Here is a 21,954-nt window from a genome sequence, read left to right as displayed (position 1 = left end):
CCTGAGGTGGCTCAGTTTGGCATCTTTCAATTCAGGCATCAAAAGTGCAGCTGAAACTAAACATCACCTTTCTCAAGCTGCACAGACTACCAAAAATACAGCGTGCTTACCCTGGTTTGTTTTGTTTGCATCGCATCCTGCCTTCCCTGAGTTTCTGTTAAAGCATATCAAACATGGTTTGGGGGGATTTCCCTTCAGCCTTCACAGCATCCTTCATTTCTTGCCCTCTGTGGTTACCCCACTGCTCTTGCACTGTGGGAACAGAAGTGTCTTGACTAAATATTTGTGGAACTCCCTGCACCATAACAAACCTTCTTGAGCTTTGACAGAGGCTGGATTGATGCACGGAGCAGGGGAGAACCTGAGTGGTCTGCATGAGTGCCAAGCTGTCCCAAGGCCTGCTGAAGGTGCTTCTGAGGGGAGAGTGAAAATCCTGCTAGGCTGAGAGATGCTTTTGAAGGCTGCAGCTTCATCTGATATGATTTCATAAAGCTAACATTTAAGGGTCAGATGATGTGATATGCTGCCTTCAGACATTGCATATACAAGCCCAGCCCACTGCTAAGACAAAAGTGGCTTTAAGCCCTGTCTGTCCATCTATCTGATCCATCTGTTTGTCTTCTGCCAGCTGGCATGAAAGTTTCTTTTATCTGAAACTATTTCCAGCTATTTCTTCTCTCAGAATCTCCCAAGTCTTTATATGACTTGAAAGAACCATTTCCAGCATTTTTGGCTGGGCAGCATTTGAGCTTCAGATTTTACGACAGCGCATTCTCTTGCTTTTGTAAGGGCTATTACAGCAGGTCATCTGTCATGGGAAGGGTGTGTCTCCTGCTCAAAATATTCCTTGCTTTCTTATGTTATTTTTGATACCTCTAGAAATTGCAGGTTGGCAGCATATTACCTATGTTAAGCCAAGTCCAAAGAATGAGCAGGGAAGTTTCATGTGTGCAATAAGTCTCAAACCGGAATGGGGGGAGTTTCTGGGAAGCGAGCAGTGTCTCGGTGTGGCTGCATCTCTCTGGGACTCATTGGGGTCTGGGATTTGCAAATGCTCCATTTGAAACTACACAAAGGCCTCCAGGTGTAAAGCCTGGAGCTGCTGCTAGACTTCGTACTGCTTGGGAAATGGGATGGAGAGGATCCTTTCACTGTTCTTGAACCTACCACTGAGACGTTGGTAGTTTTTAACCCAGATCAGTTATTTTGAAAAAACATTTTTATTGCTGTTCAGCACATGGTGGGCAGTGACAATTGCTGTTTCTTTATGGCAGTACCCAAGCTACTGTACATCCAGATTTTCAGAAGTAGCTTTGATAGGTCCAAGGGGAAGGAACTGCGATACGGATCGTAACTCACTTGTTTCAGGGAGCTTGAATAACATGTGCTTCCCTTCATAGCATACAGACTGATGTTCCCCAGCCACAAAAGGGAGCAAATCCTCAAGAGTGGCATGTGCCTCACAGTGACACTGGATGGTGGCATAAAGCAGAGAGCTTCAGCTACCTGCTGCAGAAGTGTGTGTTGCAAAGTCAAGGCCGTTTCCTGCTGTGTATTGCCAGCCAACTTAAAAAGAAGAACTTTGTTTTGTTGTCTTTGTTTTTTTTCCTTCTTTTTTTTTAAGATGTAGCAATTTGTGGCCAAATCACAGGTTCTCAAGGGAGCATTCTGGCTGAAAAAATTACTTCAGAATTTGGCCTAACATAACTTTAAGATAAAAACTTTTATATAATCACTAATTCACAGCCACAGTTGCTTTGACTTCTCCCATTATCATTCCTAAGTTATTCTTTTCATGCTGGGAGTTGGATTTTCCTGGCACTACGTCTGTTTTCAGCAATGTATACACCACAACTGCTGACAACTAGGAGTTGGATCCCATGTTCCTCGACCCTGGCTGTAGCTTGTTTTTTCTGGCACCGCTTTAAAGTCTCCCATCTACACTTGCCTCCTGATGACCGGTGGCGGGTCCTTCAGCTGTGTGAGAAGTGCCTGATGTTATCCTGTTGTTCTCGCACTCCTCCAGACCCGTTTCTCGGCCGGGCCATGAGCGCAGCCCTCGCCTGTTCCTAGATAGAGCCTTATCAGGGCCAGCCATGGCAATGCTCCATCCCCTTCCAGCCCTCCCCTGTGGTTACTGGAAGGCCCGTTTGCCTTGTGCACTTTAGTGTGGCAGAAATGCCACCCTACTGCTTCTCTGGTTTTCCAGTCCTCTTTGCTTTTCTGTAATAAACCTCCCCCAACCTCTGTTCCACCTAGGATCTGTAGGAGACCACCTGTGCACCCCTCAGCTGCTGAGAGCCGGAGGGACAGCTGTGTGCTGGTCTCTCTACCTGCCTCTCATCTCCACTGGGCTATTTTTGTTCAAGTCTGGTGATGATTGCACCATATCCAGCTTACTCATAAGATGCTGCTGTTCCTCTTAGCAACATTTTGAATGAGTACAGCTGTTCTATGCTTGGATTCCTCCTCACTTGGCTTAGCAGCAGTATGACTTTTTTAGGGATGTGTGCTGTTTGGTAACAAGCAGGTGCCCTTGCTCAGCTGGGAGGGTGGATATTTCTCTGAGCTTACTCTCTAGTTTGATGTGGGCACGGTGTACTTGACAAATTAACAGTGTGTTCCTTCCTCCCCCACTGCTTGTCTGAGTTTGTTTATTTCTGTTATTCCTGTTGTATTCAGTTTCATTTGTTATTTTTAGTTTTGTTTTCCGGGCCTCTCTCCTTACTTTTGCTCAGCTTGAAGGAATCTTTTTTTGAGCTTTCTTAGTATTTTGAGGGAAAAATGCACTTACTGATGAGTGTTTCGTGCCTTTTTATCGTGCCTCACCAGACAGGGCAGGCAGGAGCTTGCGCATACATGTTCCTTCCCTGTCCTCATTCAGATGTCAACTGACTTTGATCTTCCTACACCTCCCAACACATGTTGAAGCTTTACCTGGCACTCAGGGTTTCCATTGCCTCCATACCACAGCTGACATGATGTAGCAGTTTTCAGCCATCCCTCTTTTTGCTGTCATCCACTGGCTGCCGCCAGGAAAGCAATGTTACCCTAGGCTGGGAAATTACTGGGAATTACTCCTTCCTGGAGCCCAGCTCCCACCAGCAGCAGCACTGGTGGTTAGGCACGTAGTCCTCCCTCAGTCAGGAGGGGAGCAGTGTCCCAGCCTGGCTGCATTTCATGGAAAGCCATTTTTCAGCTGATTTCCTTTCCTGTCTGCTGGTGCCCCACTGGTTTCCATGGTATTCGTGGTTGTGTAGGGGTGGCAATTTCAGCATCCTGGCAACCTTCCAGGCTGCCTCTCCATAAAACCCTGTACAGTTTCAAACGTGTGTGCATATATATTTTTTTTCTTATTTTTTCTTCATCCCACAGAGCTGCTGTGTGCTTTTAAGCAGTTAATCTATTCCATCCTTCGCTTATCTCACAGGCACAGTGTGAGGTTGTGCTCGTACTTGCTGGCAAGTTGCTTTGAGTTCCTCTGATGAAAGGTTTGCTGTAAAGGCAAAAAAGTGATCATAGCCATGCGATCACTCTCATTTCCAGTGGATGGTACAGAGCATCCTACTGAAAAACTAACATAGTCCCAGTGACCACAAGCTGATTCTTGGAGCTGAACTTAAATAGGTCAGCATCCCCATCACTTCCATCCTATCATGTAAGGACTCCTTCCAAGTCTTCATCCACTTTCTGAGAGCTGCTGTGCTCACTGTTGGTAGGTGTGAGATCCAAGTCCAGCCATGCATCTGTAAGAGCAGTGCAGGAAAACATCAGAAAATCTTTCTTGTTACAGATGAGATTCTGTCAATCCTTTGTTTTGTTTTGTTTATAAAACAAATCTAAAACAATCCAGGGCTTTGCTCTAAGCAACATTTGGAGTGATCTGAGCACACATGTGGTCTCAGCTTCATGCAGGCTTTCATAATGGTCTCTAGCAATAATAGTCTCATTTTCTGGAAGCGAGTCATTGCTGTTCTTCAGGTTGAATGAACTCTGATCAAGCGTGGACCTCAACGCATCGGGGTGAAAAAACACCTCATGTCTGGGCTGTGGGAGGCCAGAGGGGTTGGAGAGAGGGGGTGCTATGTTTGGATACGCACAGAATGGCCTCTGTTACACATAACTTGGAAAGAGTGATTAAATGGTGACCTTCTTGGCTAAAGATGGCAGGGCTGTGATCCGTGACTTTGGCTGTTTCATCTGGTAAGATACATTTGGCAACGCAGGGTAGTGCCAGATTGAAGGCCCCTGTTGTTGAGGTGGGTTTAATGGCCCCAAGTTGAAGGAAGATGGGCCTTGGTCTGCTAAAGAGAAAGGGGCTGTGAACTGCAGCATGTATTAACTATTTGTATCAGTAGAAGCCACAGGAAGAGATAATCCAGTAGTAACAGCTGCCCCTGGAATTATTTGTGCACATGTTTGGCTCCAAAGCTTTTTGTCCAGCTGGCTGGAGGTCACTGCAAGCACTGATAAGTATTTGCCAAACGCCAAGAAGAAGACAGAACAAGGTCAGAAGCTCTTCTGGTAGCAAGGCAGGGCATGTTTAGCAAACACTGCTATCTCTTCAATTGGGGTGAGAGATTTCATCAACAAAATACACAAGGAGGTTTGAATGCTAGTGGAGGGCAGGAGGAATATATTTTACAGCTTTTGGTTAAGCCAAGAGAAACTTGGGAATTGCTGTTTCCTTCTGAGTGGGGAATCTTCTGTCCCCTGCAAAAGGTGGCTGACGTCCCCCGCCACCCCATCCCATCACTGTGTCTGAATCTGTTGGGGCCAGCTCAAAGGAGCAGGGCAGTCATGGGATGGAGAGGAGGAATGAAGCCCAGCTCTGGCTCTGCAGCAGTTGTGGGTGCAATCTGGTTATCCGAATTTGGGGACATTTGAAGCAGGGCTTTGTGTTTGGCAGCCCTTTGCTTGGCTCTGTCCCTGTCCCATGGGGCAGGCAGGGAGCTCTGGCCCAGCGTGGTGCCCGGTCAGGGGTGCAACCAAACAGCCAGCAGGTCACATGTCTGTGATGTGAGATGGAGACCTGGGGAGCTCCCCTGCTGGGAGCTTTCTTCATCCTACACCCCTTTACATGTGCTGATCTCCAGCCCTTCCAGGCAGATGGCTGCAGTGATGGCCTCACATTCCAGGACGTCTGAAAGATCTAAGGTGCTCACCATTGTTACTCTGGGTTAATGTGCTTCCCTTTGCAGGCTCAGACAGAGCCCCCCTGGGGGTGGACTCCTGGGCAGGCACACCAGAACCTTCTTGTCCCTAAGGCAAAACCGTGGCATTTTGACCCCATCTCCACACCCCATGGGATTCCTCCTATTGCTCTACTCCTGTTTGATTATACCAGTGATGGGAGCACTGATGGGGACAGTACAAATAGCTGCCTCGCAGTAAAATGACAACTGCACAGGGAGGTTTGGTCACAGATATTAGAGATCTCAGTTTAGCACCCCCCTTTTTGTTAAATCAGTAAAATGCAAATTTGAATGTAACCCTCTCCTGTAACTTTTTCACTCCTTCTTTCCCTTCCCGGCTCCCCTTTCCTGCCTACAACTTCCCTTCTCTTTCTTGTTCGACATTTAGTTCAGGGTCTGCGCTACTGTCTGCCCTCACTTCACATCCCTTCCGCCCCTTCTCCTGCTCCTGAGAGTGTGAGAGCTTCAGCAGTTACAAGGTAAAGGTACAAGGTACAGGGGTGGTGGATTTTCCTTTTGCTAAATGCAACCTCTCCAAAGTTGAGGGGATGGTTAAAAGTAAATGAATACAAAAGTGAACTGGTAAAAATGCTAGAGAGGAAACCCTGCTCAGATGTTGATTTTACTGAACTCAGTGAGGGGCAGAGAAAAGGAAGGGAGGGGGAAAAAGCAATATGCAAAACATTACAATTATTTTGTGGCAAATGTGGGGGGAAAAAAAGAAGGAAAAATTCCTTTAAACTTACGAAACATAAAGCACCTCCTGTGGCATTTCTGGGAGATGGTACTTTCTGCTTTTGATGAGCTTTTGTCTATACAAAACCGACAAACTCTTTACTATAGAGACAAAGGGCAATTTTTCCTGTAGAAGTCTCTGCCCACTTGTCCCTCCATCCTCATTTATGTCTCTGCCTTTTAATCTGAAATTGCAAGCAGAGGTAGAGGTTTCACAGAGTCTGAGGGCTGTCTGTGCCCCCTAAGCCACCTACCCAAGGCTTGCATAGCCCATACTGTGCTCTGGAAATGGCCTCTCAAAGCCTGGTTCTCATTAGTGAATTAAAGCCTTTTAGGCCTCTGCAATTTCAAATGTCTGTAGCCAGTGCAGGGAGCAACTGTGCCATCAACAGTCGCTGTGTGCTTGAGTAACTCAGGACTGGTGCCGACTGGAGTCGGTGGTCTGGCCTGTATCTCTTCAGGGAGAGGATTCCTGATGAATGCTTTGGGGAAGCACTTAGTTGGGCTTATGTTTCCCGATTGATTTGTGAGAGGCAAGCAGGCCATACAGAGATACTGACTCATTTCTTGATGTGAAGGAAAATTCTTCACAGATAAAAATTTTTCAAAATCCTCAGGCAACAGATGTCGTGTTACAGGCAGAAGCATAAGGGATATAAATTTCATGTTTGGTATAGTAAAAGGTAATAATTTACTTGTATCTTCCTTTGTGATCACCTTCCAGGTGATGTTCCTGGAACTGGCTGAGTGCAGGAGAGGAACACTGGACAGGTGTACTCAGAGCAGCAATGGGAGCAATGGCTCTGAGAGTGGTTGGCCCTCTGCCACCATGCTTGCAGTGGCAGCAAACACTGAGTTAAAAGGTGCTTCAATTCTAACTGCGTTTTCACTTTCTTTTTGCCTTTGGAAGAGAAGACAAAACCTGATAAGCTGTGCTGTTGGGTTCATATTTGATGCCTCCTTTCTCATTGCCAAGGGGAACTGTTGTAAGAAGCTTGAGCAAAAGATTTTCCCTCCACACTGTCATTTAAAATAACAAGCAAAAAGTTCATGTTGTAGACGCTGCTTCTGTCCTTTAGATGAAGGCCTGACACTTGTTAAACTGGTGTGGAGTTCGAGGATGGCCAACAATGAGCATATACAGAGGCTACTTCCTCTGGCCCTCCACCTTGGCAAACTGAGTGCAGGCCTACTTTACCACAGGCTTTCGTTTTGTTCTCAAAGGGCATTTTTATTAGCTTCCTGCTAGAAGTATGGAGCCGATTGGAGAAATATTTTTAGGTCTAATCCTAATTGTCTGTAAGAAATTAAAGAACAAAAAAGAAAAAGTGGCTTTTGAAAACCAGCCTGGCTTGCACTGCTAACTAGCTCATGTAGTGAGTGATTAAAAAATGCCAGCTAACAACAGAAAAGGAAAAAAACCCAAAAACCCGAAACCAGAAGAAAAAAGAAAGGTAACAGCAGCAGGAGAGTATGTTGGAGATTCCGTGAGCTCCGTTCCCAGCCGCCTGTCGTGAGTATGAGAAGGCTCAGGTAGCTCTCAGGAATGAAACCCTGCAGGTCTGTGGCGATGACATACCCCTCTGCTACGGACCAGGAGATGATTCCGACACAGCTCATTATATTTCTATTTCTGACTAAGCCCATTGTTGGATTTAATGAATAAGTGATGTTTTGAACTGATAAACACCCTGCAGCAAATTTCCCATTTTATGTTGTGATGAATAAGCCAATAGATTTCAGGAAGCCTGTAAAGGGCCTTTAACATATGATTTCAGACTTAATTCAAAGTAGGAGGTGCTTCTCAGAGCTATCTTGAAAGTTTCTCTCACCTCCACCCCCAAAATGGGATAAGATTTCCACAGACTAAGCAGTGTTATCTGTAAAACAAGGCAGCAACTGCTACCTACCAACACTGTTGGTAGTTCATTATCACAGAGAAATATCTTGTATTGTGAAATGTAAAAATGTCTATTAACTATTTCATTGTAATCCTTTTAGATACAAAATATTCCCTTTGCTTATCCCACAGTGTGCACCTTCCTCCTCCTTCTCCCTGTATACCGAAGACTTACCTGTCCCACACCCACTTGCTTCTGTTTCCAGGCTTGATCCTCACACCTTTGATCATGCAATTATGGGCTTCCCATAGGAAACCAGTCACTATACCAAAATCAGCAAATGTGAGACCAGCATGAAACAAAAGAAGTTAAATATCAAAATAGATCTTTCTGGGAACCGCCACAAAAGTGGTGTGATTAATTTTTGCATTAAATTTATTAAAAGTTTGCCATGAGAAGATAAACAAAGCTGCCACAAAACTTCTGTTATAGGATGGTGATGTCAAAGACTGTCGTCACTTCATTGCAGTGTGATTCACCTTGCAGTAGAATAGACAACAACATGGTAGAATTAGAAAAACCCAGGACTGAAAACACTAGTTCATACTCACAAATGTGGGGTTTTTTCCCAAAAGCTTGACAGTTGGTGCTCTTTTCTATGCTTCAGAGACAAAGAAAAATGAAGTCGTAACAGCCTTCAGATAGACTTTTATGAGTCTAAAGACAAAAAGTAATGTCTGGCACAGATTATTTAATGGGACTAAGGGGGAAATTAATTCCCTCTGAGGAAGGGAATTTGATTTACCATTTCCTTAAGGCTGATGGTAGGAGTGGGAGCATGAGAGCCTGCTCTGGTACGTGATGAGGTTTTGCCATTCTCGCATCTTGACAGGGAAGACTGACCATCATGGATAGTGTTTTTCCTGCCTGTCAGGAAAAACAGAAGGAAACTGACTTTATCCCACAAAGGACTTTTCTGAGATTTCAATCATGGCTGGGTGTCCCTCAGTCCCTCTTTTGTGAAATCTTTTTTCCCAAGACAAAACCAAGCCCTGGAAAAGGAGCAGAAACCAACAATAATTCAGACAAAAATGCAAGTGCTGCTGGTAGGTTGCAGGGAGGCTCTAAAGGGCAGGGAGTCTTTCCCTATTCCCAAGGACACATGTCCATGATGGAGAAAGTCACCAGAGGTTTCATTGTTTTTCTTTCTGCATATCATGTGCCCACTTCCCTGTACCGATGGTCTTCCCACAGGCACCCTGACCTCTAACTCCAAGGGTACTTATGGGGGTGCCTTAATGCCTCTGTGCAACACCTCAGATTGGACACTGATGGGAAAAACTATATAAAACAAGGAACTGAATACTTCCAAGGGTAGTGACGTCTGCGTGTGATTACTTGTTTGGCTGCACTGGCTGAAGCTGTGCTGCTAACTCAGCAGACTGTAAGTAGACAGTATTGTCTTTTCGGCGCATTCTGGCTGCAATTCAGGATGTTAATAATAATCTGGAGAGCTATAGAAGGCTTGGATCCTATCTATCAGGAATCATGTCTCTCTCCACATACAGTTACAGGAGGCAAGACTGGGGAGATGATCTTGCTGACAATTCCCTAATTTAGCAATGAGTGGCAGCATTTGCGGTGGAGACCTGTACCAAATCCATTAATTATTAAGCTATTACTTAGGATCCAGAACGGGTGTATTTATTTGTAAGAAAGTCTGTGGACATCTTGATTGCTGTTCTAACATATGTTTATGCATCAGAGTCAATGCTAGGGGGACGCTTTGGTTTTAAATTAGGAACAAAATATCCCCTAAAAGCTAAATATTATACTGTGTTGTTCTATTCTTTCCCCAACACTTACGCCAACACTGAGAGAACACTCCGGCCAAGCTGATGGGCAGCCAAATATAATTTATGGCTTGTTTTAAACTGATTTGTTGACTTCTTGAAAGGCCCTGTCAAAAAGAACAGTCCCCTGAGTCGTAACGATGATAACAGTTGTGTTGCGTCAGCGCTGAAAAACTCTTGGATAACAGTGAACCTATCCTGAGAAATCTTTTTAAAGTGCCTGAACACTGGGTTTTCTGAAAAGAAATAGAACTAAAGCTACTGTTTGGTAGTACACCTTGGTTTTCTTCATTCTTTGTTAATTACCACTGACTGGTACACTCTGTTGGTAGCATGAAAATAGTTTCCCATATTCCAGTTCGTTAAAAATAAAGATGTGTGTTGTTTAAAGGAGACGCTCCTAATAAGGACATGTTTAATTTCACTTATGTGCAGTGTTGAATTTGCAAGTGATATCAATATGTTTGTGTCTGCATCAGTGTGACCGACAGCGGGGAAACTTCTGAGCTTCATATCAGCAGTAATTCTGCTCTCAGTGTCTCTCTGAAGCAAAGGGCAGCCCCAGCGTGCTGCATGAGGCTGTTCTGCTCAGAGCTCCCTCGCCTGAGGGCAACATACAAGTCCCCTGCTCTGTATCTGACTCACATCTCTGGGAGCTCGCAGCCACCATACCCTGGCTCCTCTGCCACTGTCCTCCTTGTCTCTGCCCCATGTGCTCCTCCTGTCCTCCTTGCCTCTGCCTGCCTTGGGAACAGCTGCAAAAGACCATCTACTTTCTAAGGTCTTTCCTCCTCCTATTACTTTTTAACAGTCTTGTCTCTGTTAAGTTCAATAGTATTGTTTCATTGTTCTTGGTGGAAATGCAGTGCTTCAGTCAGAAAGTTGGGGGTTTTTTAAATCTTGGTAAATTTTACATGTTTTCTCTTGTCTCTCTCCTACTTTTACCTGCACCAGATTTACTGTGCTGCAGCTCTGCAAGTTTTCATTATCCTGAGTACTTTTCTGTAGGTCTTACTGGATGTTGCTGGATATTAGGCTAGTGAAATCCTAGTTTAGAGATAAAACAATACCACAGAAAGGATTATAAATATGTTCTTGTCCAAGCACATAACAATGGGTGAGCCTGAGTGTGACAGTTTAGATCTCTGATTTCCTCTCACCACCGTGGGAAAAGGAAGCTGCTTCTGTGCTTAGACAGTAGCCATCGCTTTCTACATCCATGTGGTGAAGGAGGGGTCAGCCCCTCCTCGGCCCTGCCAGCCCCAGAGAAACAGGGGTGCAGTGGCTCTGCAGCCTGGCATCAGTGCGTGGCCAGCGGCTCTTGGCGGCATTCACAGCCACACCGGGCTGGGAGGGACCTGGCCCTTGCAGAGAAGTTCTTTTGCAAAATTCAGAATAGGTTAGGGAAGGAGGGGAAATTCTTGCAAACTGCTGGGATTGCAAGTCTGTGAGATTAGTCCAAGGACTTGATATAAGCTCAGGCGAAGCAGATTCACAGCCCCCGCGGCCTTCACGAGGGTGTTTTCTTGGTCAGGCTTGGGGTTTTTGTGAAACTAAGAGGAAATAATTGTAGTAAAAATGGCATGTCTTGTTCCTTCTTTTCAGGAAAAACACGGAACAAAAATCCAATCCATTTTGTGGCGAGAAAAAAAGAAAGATATTTTAAGGCAGAATATATGTTTTTGTACAATTTCTTGTGGACAACAATTCCTGGTATTAATTGATAAGCCAAAACTAGAACCATTAAAACAAGTGAGACTTCTGTCATTTATTTCAGGGTGAGCAGGTTTTCATACATGTCATAAACAATTACAGTAATTTTCTTTTACCATCTAAACAGGGAAAGCGCTGTACAACCCACACATAGTTAGGTTCTTGTTTTCTCTGAACAAAGTAGATCTCGCTTCTTTTATTGGCAGGTTCAGCTGGGCAGAAGGTGTGTTGCATAGTTTGGTGTCTTTTCTGAACCAGAAAAGAACTCTGGATTTTGGGCCTGCAAAAAATACTTAATGTGTGGGGTTTTTTTTCCTCTCTTGGAGGTAAAATTGTTCTGGTTGTTGGTTTTGGTTTGGTTTTTTTTTTTTTTTTTTTTTTTTTTTGCTTTTAAAGGTTATTTCTTGACAGTTCACATTCCACAAATAACAGGAAGGATACTGTGGTTAACATGTGGTTGCAATTCTGGAAAGTGGCAATACAAATTACAATCTGGGATTCTATATTTTATTGTCTCTCACCAATATCCATGTTAGATCTGCATAGATTGGAAGTGAAGATATTGTAGAAAACTTTCAAAAACATTTTTATAACTATCACCCATATAAATTCACCTTGACCCTAGGAATGTCAAAGAACGTGCTCTCTGGCCTAAGCATCACAATGACAAAAATGCTATTAGAATTTATTTACTAATTTTCTTGATGATGAAAGAATCAGATTACATCTATTTCACCTCTTATGGCTTGTGAGGAGGAATAGTTATGCCAAAACCTTTTATTATCACTAAAATTGTAACTCTTACTTGCAACTACAAAATTTTATGTAGTAGCATTTAATATTTTGAGGTGTGGAATTGGATTTTTGAATTTCTATTCCTTGTATGCCATTCTTGGAACTGGTGTAGGAATTTTGGCACAGAGAAGCACTTCCCATAATCAAACCTTTGGTGAAGCCCATATATGAAGGTGCTTTCTGTGTGCAGGGTGTTCTTTAGAACTTTCTTCTATGCTACAGCCGGTAAAACTTGTTTGAAAGAGCCTCGCTAGGCCAGAACATCAGACAGCACGTTCCAGTCACAGCTCTCCCATCAGCTGCTGGCTCAATTTATCTCTTTAGTCCTGTGCAATATAGCAAAGGTTAAAGCATACAAACAGCACAGTGGGCTGAGTTTATCTTTGTTTTGAAATCATAAAATCTCTTTAATTTAAGAAGCAGATAACGCTTTTGCTTGGGAGAGTCAGGTGGCTGAAGCTGTATGATCTGAGTGGACTTTATGTATGTTGGACATTAGTAAGAAATTCTTCACAGACAGGGTGATTAGATATTGGGATGGGCTGCTCAGGGAGGTGGTGGAATCACTGTCCCTGGAGGTGTTTAAGGCAAGACTGGACATGGCACTTTAGTGCCATGGTCTAATTGACATGGTGATATTCGGTCCCAGGTTGGACTCGATGATCCCAGAGGCCTTTCCAACCCCATTTATTCTGTGACTTGCCAGGGTTCCCAGAGGGAGAGCAGTAGGTGGTATGGCCAGTGCTTGTAGCGGAGCTCACAAAGATAACGGGGGCTTGAACTAGAGGTCGAGACAGAAGCTCCGGGGTGTCTGACAGGCAGGCCACGGAGTTCAAAGCTGATGCAATCTCAGAGTCTGCTAAACACTTTTTTCTTGTTACAGGCGGTTTTTGTGATTCCCGAGCTCACGCCTCCCTGCTGACAGCCTCTCTGACAGACAGGCTGCCTGGGGGGGCCGTTCGCCGCCTTCCCGCGGCCTTCCCGGGAAGGTCCGCCGAGGCCTTTCCCCTCTCACGGAGCCGCCGCTGGGTCCCAACTCCCCTTCCCGAGGCGGTGCCCTCGGCCCCGGCGGCGCCCGGAGCCCCGCGCCCCCTCCCGCAGCCCGGCGGAGCTCCGCCCGGGCGGCCCCGCTCTGCCTACCTGGAGCCACCTCTATGGTGCGGGGCGGGGCCGGGCGGCGGGGGCGGCGCGGCGGGACGGGCGCCCGGGCCGGCGGCGGCAGCGACTCCCCTTTGTGTCTGGAGCTGCCCGTGCTGTTGGGGCGGGCGGGCGAGAGGGGGCGCGGGCGGCGGCGGAGCTCCGGCCCTCGCTCGGCTCCCACCCGCAGCCGGCGGCGGGCAGGGGAAGGAGGCGGAGCGGCCCCTCGCCGGCGAGCCCGGCGCGGGGGGAGGAAGGCGCTGGCAGCGCGGAGAGGCTGAGCCGAGACCGGAGGGAGGAGGCCGGGCCGGGCTGCCCGGCGCTGTGGAAACTCGGGGCGGGCGGCGGCGGAGGGGAAGGGCCTTCGCCCGCGGAGAGCAGCCGGGTGCGCTCGCAGCTGGAGACGCCGAGGAGGGGCCTCGCCGCCCCGGGCCCCACCTTTGTCGGGGTGGCCGGGGGTGGCGTCGGTGCTGCGGCGGGGGCCGGGGCAGCGCGGAGGAGCCCGCCCGGCGCGGGAGGCAGATGGGCCGGGATGCAGCCGCAGCCCTCGCCGTGAGAGCGGGGGGTCTCGCCGCCGCCTTCCCCGGAGCGTGAGGCAGCGAGGAGGGGCGGCCAGAGGACAGAGACCTTTGCCGGGATGGGACGCGGCGCCGCCGTGAGCCCGTAGCTCGCTCTCCGTGCCCGGGCCAGCCCGCGGGGGCCGCGCTGACTGACACCGCTGTGGGCGCGTCTGGATATGTTCCCTTCCCAACCGGGCTCTTTCTTCGATGTCGTGAAGCTGCGTGGGAAATAGCCCGGTTCCCAGCGGGGTCGGGAGCGTGCCGCCGTCCTCCCCGGCGGGGGAGATGCCTCGGGGCTGGGAGGCAGAGCCAGGCGCTTCCCCCGTGTCCGCCGAGCGCTGCCGGCGCCCCAGGCATGAAGGCAGGCGGCTGTAATGGAGTAAGAGCGAAGACGGCTCCCCTCATCTGCCATTTGCCCTTCCAGGCGGGATTGTAAACCGAGAGAGTTGAGGAAGGCTGTGTGAAAGCAGGAGGAATTTCCTCTCGTCGGGTTTTTGGGGTTTTTACCCCTCCTCCCCCCCTTTTTTTTTTCTCCTCCTCCTGGTTCGAACCGTGGCTTGCCCAGGTATGCCTGCCTCACTGCAGCACCTTGTGCTGGTGCTCCTGCTCTCCAGTGCCACCCTGCTGCTCGGCACTGCGGCTGGTGAGTAGCCACCGGGTGGAACGAACTGGCCATTTTGGCAGCGGGAAGGGGGTGGGGTCCGCTGGTATTTGGGCACATCCGTGTCTCCTCTCCTTACAGAGCGGTGTGCATCTATTTCAGCGGCGAAGCCTGATAAAAGTTTTGAAATCCCGATACGTTCAGTGTCTCGGGGAATAAAATGCTGCTTTATTGTGTAAATGAGCTCGACCTGCACTGAAGAAGTATGCTTTGCCTAGATCTGCATCTCTTGTCTAATAACTTACTTCAGTTTTGGAAATATATATAATCTTTTTGTTTTGCATACCTCGCCCTTTGTAAGGTAATGCGGGAATTTTTAATATATATTTTAATCTGCAGCGGAGCTGTGCCTGTTTTTGCTGTGGGATCTTCGGGCACAGCCATTTTTAATTTTATCAGCATCGGTGCTTCTATGGGCCTTAAACATGTGCTTCACTTTTATAACAGACTTACTGTAATGTGTAATTTTTTTTTTCTTGGAGGAGAGATCTGAAGCAAAAATGTAGCTGTGATTGTAGAACAATAATACAAAACGCTGTTGAGGAATGCTGACAAATCTTGAAGAGTACTCTTTTTTTAATAACAAGAAGTTGGGAGCAGATATGCTAAGAGCATCCTTGCTCATATTTTTGGACACTCTAGTCCTATTTTTTATTGGGTTCGGAAGCTCAGTGTTAGATATGTAGGGTACTGGAAGAGGGATGTGTATTGGTCTGGCATCTTTTGCTTTTCTGTCACGGTGACAGATTAGCATGTTGGAGCCTTCTGAGTGTTACCCAGCTTTGTTAGGCAGTAATACCAATTGTTCTTGCAGTATGCGTTTGTTTTCCAGCAGTTTTGGAAGATTACTACGACTTTTGTGTCGTTTTACCGATCGAGATCCAATTTGCAGTGCTTGCTTTTTTTAGTGTTATTTTGTAATCTGCTGTGTATAGTTCATAAGTGAATCTTCGTTTAAAAAATTGCTGAATCTTGCTAAGATAACCCAACAAGCTGATGGTAGTTTGCATATTATATTTCAGTGAGGTCTTGAAATTTATTTGTCAAAGTTGAAGATACTTGGTGTCATTATTAGGAAAATCCTGTAAAAGACTTTTTTTCATCACTGACTGGATAGTCCCTGATTTTCTTGCTTCTGCTTATTAAGAGGTCTCTTTCAGGAAGATATTTAAATGAAAAGCTTGATGTTGCCTATATCATCCTGACCTTTGACTGCCATTATTTTAGATTGATGTCTGCAGCGTCTCTCTGTGGTAGTTTCTGAGGAGTGTTTTTATTTTTTTTTCCCTTTTCTTTTTCTTTAGCTGGGGGAAGGGACTTCTGAAGGTCAAAAATCTTGGTTTTTAAAGCACACGTGAATCAAGAATGCCCAGCATCTCCACTTTTCTTTCAGATGTATTTTTTAAAAAGTGTGGGCTTTTTTTCCCCTTTGTGAAAACTTCAATGCCCTGATGAAGGAGAAGGGTTACTGAAGGAGCGAGTACGCATTTGTACCAGGCCAAGGGCTGGGCAGGTGCGGTAGGAGCCCATCTGCGCGGTTTTGCCAATTCACCTCAATTCTGACCTGGCAACAGCGTTCCCAGTATTTCGGGTCTGGTTTTTACCTTTCTGAAAGGGTATTAACGATGCCAGCTTGGTTGGTTGTTTTGTGAATAGGATCCTATTTTCCCATTGTGATTTATTTCTTAATTGTGCAGTTTTAACAATTCTAGTTTTAAAAAACCTTGGTCATAATCGTCTGTAAGAGTAATTACATGGATGATTTGAACTGTAGTTAAAGATTTTAATGGTGGATTTTAAGTTTACACTGCATTTCAGAAAAAAATGTCTATACATGGGGAAGCTACACTAATGTGTAATTCTGCCCTTTTATGTTCATGAAAGAGCCAACACTCTTTCTTCTCTTCCCCTCCCCCAAAGTATGAACTGTATGCTCCCATCAGAGTGAAAATGCTGCCTTTGTAGCTTTGAAACCCCCTATTAATTCTTACTTCTGATTAGTGAATGGATACTATATCTCAACAGTGTATAGAATTGAGTGTTTATAAATGCAAAATCATGACATCAGAGGGAAAGTATTTTCATAACAGGTTTTTAAGTTTCTGTCTGGAGGATAATATCTGGACCTCTTTGTAGAGAGCTCCACAAGGACCTGGGCTTAGTATGGACAGGAAAGGGAAGATGAAAAGATGCATAAATGGGATGACCAGAAAAAAAAATCTTACAGTGGGGCTGGAGATGATAGTTCCACTCATAATCTAGAATATGAATGAAGAAAGAAGGTGGTTCTTCCTTCACTTTTGTAATTGAAGATAAAATAAAAAACTAGCTCTAGATTCATTAATATTTGCTGATTATTAGGAGGAAAATAATACTGACTTCCTTCATAAAATACAGATCTTAACAGTTATCTGGTAGGTCTGTGTTTAACTCATGTAATAGTCCTTGTAAAGAGAAATGCTACAGTGAGGACATTTTACTGATAATAGTCTTAGGCAGAGGTTTAAAAAGTAGTATTGGACAAAAATGGTTTGTGCCACTTTGTTCTTTATTTCTCAAATTATTTGAAATACCTACTTCTAAGTCTTTTTCTTAGAACTGTGAGAACTATTTATGTGCCTATAAATTGTAGAGTATTCTGATGTGTTAATCATGGGGGTTTGTGCCTGAAGAGGTGGTGTGGTGGTTGAGCTCTTCCCCAGTATTGCCAAAGAATTTTGTTTGGGTGTTCATACGGACCAGATATTAAAGATATAATCGTTCCTCATTTCACTTGCTTGCGTTCTGTGATATGCAATACTGAACCACTTTTCCTTCTTTATACATGTCCAGGGTAGACAGCATTCCATTGTCTAATGTGTGAATTATTTGTGGGAAGTATAACGTGAAAATTAAAGCAAACAGAATATGGTTTTATCTTTGGGAATATTTCCATAAATCTATGTCTGTGTGGTTCATCAGGGCTGTAAAAATTAAAGTGTGTAAGGGATTGGATAGAGATTGAAATATTTTTTTTTAATGATCATTTTAATTATTAATCAAAATGAGTGAGCAGAAGCATCTTTATCTAATTCTGTCTTGCCAGTTAAAGTTACTTTAGTATCTCAACATAATTTTTTTGAAATATGAATTGTGTGACATGAGGAAAAACCTCCTTTAGCCATCCAACTCAGTTCTTCTAATTCAGTGTTTTGAATTACTGACTCTATGCATCTTGTGTATAAAAGTGGTTTTTTTAAACCTGTCTGCACCCCAATTTCTACTTATTTACTAAAGCTATGCCCACTGTTTATGGCTTATTCAGATGAAATCTAAAAATTAAATTTATTTTTCGGTTTGTCTTGGGAGCTGTCTCAGAAATACTAACCTAGGAGATGGAAACAAAGCTGTTTTCTTGGGGAGCACACTGGCATGCCTGGTGGATAACCTCACATAGAAGCACAGCCTGTGTGCCAGACTCAGGCTTCATTAGCTGCCTACTTGTGTAAAGAAAGCCCAGGATCCTGCACAGAACCATTCACCTCGCTGAGAGGAGCCCATTTTCCATTAGGTGTATCAGCCTGTGTGAACCTCTCTGATATTCCAGCTAAGCTGCTTCCAGTTCCCAAGCAAACTTCAGTGCTTGGGTACTGCTCCATGCAGTGTGGGCACAGCCTGTGAGGAAATGGAAGCTGTGCTCATTTGTTGAACCCAAATTTCAAGCCCTGAGACACTGCACAGATGCCTCACTTCAGTGTGAATGGTTCTGCCCTCAAAGGAACCACATTTAAAAGGCTGGCTGAATTGTCTGCCTGCCCTTCTCTGGTGAAGGCAGGCAAACCTCACTTCACTCTGGACAGAGAGGGAAGCATAACTGTGTCTCTTATAAATATTCCTATGGTGAAGTTTGTTGAGGTGGTTGTTTTGATAGCACCTCTCTAGCACTTATTTCTCTAAAAAATAATTTGTTGACTTTTACATTGTTGTCCCCCCTCCTTTTTATACTCCTTTAAGTATTTCTCAGTAGTCTGTGTAGTCAGTGGCATTGTTTCCTTGGCAGATACCACTCTCCTCTGCCTTTCTCACCGAAAAGACGTGAAAGTTGCTGTGTTGGGTTCTTCAGAAATGTTTTATTCCTAACAGCAGAGTGCATGGCACTGGAGCTGTATTGTGTTTGGACTCAGTCTGGCTGTGCCATGAAAATGTGCTGTCATTTTCTGGGCAGACCCTAACTTTATACCAGGGCTGTGAGTTGAGTGTAAAGTTTCATTTGGAACAAAATGTTTATGCCCTGAATAAAACGGGCTGGGTGATGCTTTGTGTTGGGTAGGACTGGAATCTGTGCATAGCTTACAGGCAGCAAGTATTAATTTTATTAAGCTTGTAGACTTAGTGGAGCTACTCACTGCTTGAATTTGAATTTTAAAAATAAGTGAAATACAAGAACTGTTTTCCAAAAGACTGACATTTCAGTATGCAAACTGATTTCTGTGGGGTGGTTTTTATTGTTTTGTTGTTGTTGTTTGTTTGCTTGCTTTTTTTATTTGTTTGGGGGTGGGTTTTTTTTCCTTTTTCTTTTTTTTTCTCTGAAACATACGTTCATAGAAATATAAGGCTGGAAGTGACTTCTCTGTTTCCTCCATGGTCTGGTTTTGTAAGCACAGATAATAATGTCTGTCTAACACCTCTAAAATCTCCGGTGAAGAGGGATTTCACAGGCTATCTAGGTAGTCTGTCCTGTTACAGTGCTTAATTATCATCATGTTTTTCATAATACAACAGTAGTAGTTTTTTTTTTCCCTTCTTTTCTAATGCAAGATTGTTTAAGATATGCCTTAATTAATATGTGGCAATCCACCTGAACATGTAGTGTGGAGTACACACACAGACAATTGCCAGGGAATATCAGTCTCAATATTCCTGTGTTGAAGCCCAGTGTCTTGAGCTTGGCTACAGGAATTTTTGATGGAAGCCTCGAGTTGACCATTAGTGTTTTAAAATGCAATTATTGCAATTTCCAAAAACTGTTTTTGAAAACTTGTGCTATTCCTAAATTTCAGTTTCTGATGATGCTTTCCTGACTCAAGGGGTCTGTTAATCTGCTAATTGCAGAGCTGGAAGCTTGGCTGAGCAGCAGAAGTGGATCTGATAGGAGAGGTCAGTCTGGGGGTGTGATGAGGAGGAAGAAAGGCTGAGACAGGAGAGATTTGAAAGGATGAAGGATTCAATCTGGTTTGCTGTGGGATGAGAACCAAGGAGTACTAGACAGCCAGACAGAGATAGCGTCTAAACTTCTGTCAGACTTGTTTGGAGAATGAATGGAATGAAGCTTTTGCAGCGGAGAGAGAAAGAAAGTATAGTTGTAGGTAGCAGTTTTGAAGATTTCTGTTCCCTTTTGTGAGAATGAATGAGAGACCCAGTCATTTAGATGCTGCCTTTACCTTTACCTCCTCTCAGTTTTGTAAGTTTGGAAACTGCAGGCTTTTGGGTGGTGATGACATTTTGTTCCAAGTCACTGGGATGTGTCAGTTTTGTGAATTACCTTCTTGAGTTTGCATCAAATCACATTTTTTGTTTTGAACTCTAAATGTGTCTACCTTCTGCATCTCTCAGTACTCTGTATTTTCTCTTTGGTTTATTTTTCCTATGAGAAAAGGAAGTAAAAATAGGCACTATGGACACAGAAGACTGTCACTGACTACTGTGAACCCTTCCATCTCCATGTCTCACTTCTGAGTCTGCTGGCTGATTTCAGTCAGATGTGAAAGATGCTTAAAGTCTTGAAAGATTAATTTGCTACTGTTTTTGTGAAAGTTATTCAGTTAATAGAGGAGACAATCCCAAGATAGAGGTTTCCCAAGGGGAAAGAGGAGCAGAACTCAGCTCAGGTAATCCTCTGAGATTACCTGGCTGCCCAGTCAGTGCAGAGGTGCTGGCAAGTGTGTTGGTACATACACTGTTCTGGACTAAGCACAGTATATTTTGTCCTCTGTTCACTTGACATGCCATAGGAGACCTGGGGGAAAATGGGGGATCCCGTTTGTAGGAAGCATGGGAGTTGACTAAGAAGTGTGAGACAAGGGTCAAATTTTAGGCTATTAGTTCACTGCTTGTGGAACAACTGGTGTTTCTGAGACAATGTAGTAGCCAATTTTTTTGACTGAGCTTGCAAAACAATGCCCAGATGACCTTACTGAATGGCTATCATCCACTTATGAACTTCATGGTGTGTATGAGTAACTTGCGTGGTATGCATTCTTTTTCACACTTTCAGACTGGATTTTACTATACACTGTAGTTCAGATATCCAACACATTAAGCTTTCTTATGATCTTCTTTTCAACAGTGCTGTAACTTAGACTTTTCCTGTGGTCCCTTTTAATGTTTTTGCTATGTATTATACTTGCTTCAATCTGTGAAGTGCATGAAGAATAGTTTTATTATTTGTTTAAGCAGGACTAGTGGAAAGGCACGTACTGTCACCTTCTGGGCTGGAGTAAATGGCAGACAATGACACAGGCAGTGGCACAGGGAACCTCTGATCTTCTGTGCTGACTGCCAACAGCAAGTGGGCAAGGTAATGCTAACAGTGGTGCACAGCAGCTCTTGCTATTATGCTTAGCCAAAAGCTGATACTACATTTATGCTCCTTGTTCTACTATAATAGTTTTTCTCTTTTAGTTGTGAGCAGGAGGAGTGTAAGAGAATATATGTAAGAGGCTTTTTTTTTTTTTTGTAGTGAGATGCCTGTAAGTATGATCGAAGGTCATGTATGTTAATTGGGCTCCTTAGTTTATGCATTAGAGAATGCAGCACTTAATTAATATCCAAGTGCTGGGCGTGGGCAGTGTCATCTCTCAAGCTCATAATTCTTGACGTGAAGAGCACTTCCCTCTGCATAAGTCACAAAGGTCAGCTTTACCTGATGTGAGAAGCTTTACCGTAGTTCAGTGACAGGAATGACTGACTGAACGTGCTCTGCTGCTCTTGCTTTTGCCTTATGAGGCTTCCTCAGAATGGTTTGGTTTCTGTTGGAAATAAAACATTTTATTTCTGCAACCAAAGCAGCAGATACTCCTACTCTCTACCATCCATGTTAGAGAACCTTTATTAGATTTTTCCAATAACTTAAACTAATCCACAATCCTTTGCTATTCTGAATTTTTGTTACACTTGACAAACATGTCACCAGGGAAAATAGTGGGTTTTGTTACTATTAAAGCTGTTTTCTACAGTAATGATTGTATAAATAAATGATCTTACAGCAGTATGTTTAGTTGTCCATTGTAAAAATTGCTTGCTTTTGTTAGTGATGGAGTGGTTCTGTTGTAGTTAGTTTGTTGCTGAACCTACTTGAAAATTGGTCCTTCCTTCTGGTGCTGTCCTTCACAGAAAAGTCAGTAAAGCTGATTTCGTTGAGAGACTTTGTGTCCCTGTACCTTCTAAGCTGCAAAAGTCTCGGTGTGGACATAGATAATGTGCTGT

At 44.5% G+C, this 21,954-nt stretch overlaps 1 protein-coding gene and 1 long non-coding RNA gene across 5 annotated transcripts in view; one reads left to right on the top strand and one right to left on the bottom strand.

Moving 5' to 3' along the window:
- Positions 1–8,151: 8,151 nt before the first annotated feature.
- LOC127470881 (uncharacterized) lies at positions 8,152–13,473 on the bottom strand. Its single transcript, XR_007904439.1, has 3 exons — positions 13,273–13,473; positions 8,577–8,698; positions 8,152–8,488 (listed from the first exon to the last, which is right to left on the bottom strand). It is a non-coding gene; the product is annotated as an uncharacterized LOC127470881 (long non-coding RNA).
- Positions 13,474–13,482: 9 nt separating this feature from the next.
- Positions 13,483–21,954, top strand: part of BMPR2 (bone morphogenetic protein receptor type 2) — a 107,727-nt gene continuing 99,255 nt past the window's right edge. For all 4 annotated transcript variants that reach the window (XM_051786832.1, XM_051786831.1, XM_051786834.1 and 1 more), the window contains exon 1: positions 13,483–14,472. In XM_051786832.1, coding sequence (XP_051642792.1) covers positions 14,397–14,472 — 76 coding nt within the window. In that variant the 5' untranslated portion in view covers positions 13,483–14,396. The remainder of the gene's footprint in view (positions 14,473–21,954) is intronic.

This window comes from Manacus candei, unplaced genomic scaffold (assembly GCF_025592945.1).
Source record: "Manacus candei isolate 608988 ecotype Guabito, Panama unplaced genomic scaffold, ASM2559294v1 h1tg000023l, whole genome shotgun sequence".
In the NCBI taxonomy this organism is placed as follows: Eukaryota; Metazoa; Chordata; class Aves; order Passeriformes; family Pipridae; genus Manacus; species Manacus candei.
Note: the sequence above shows the minus strand (reverse complement) of the source record. Positions and strands in the feature narration are given on the sequence as shown.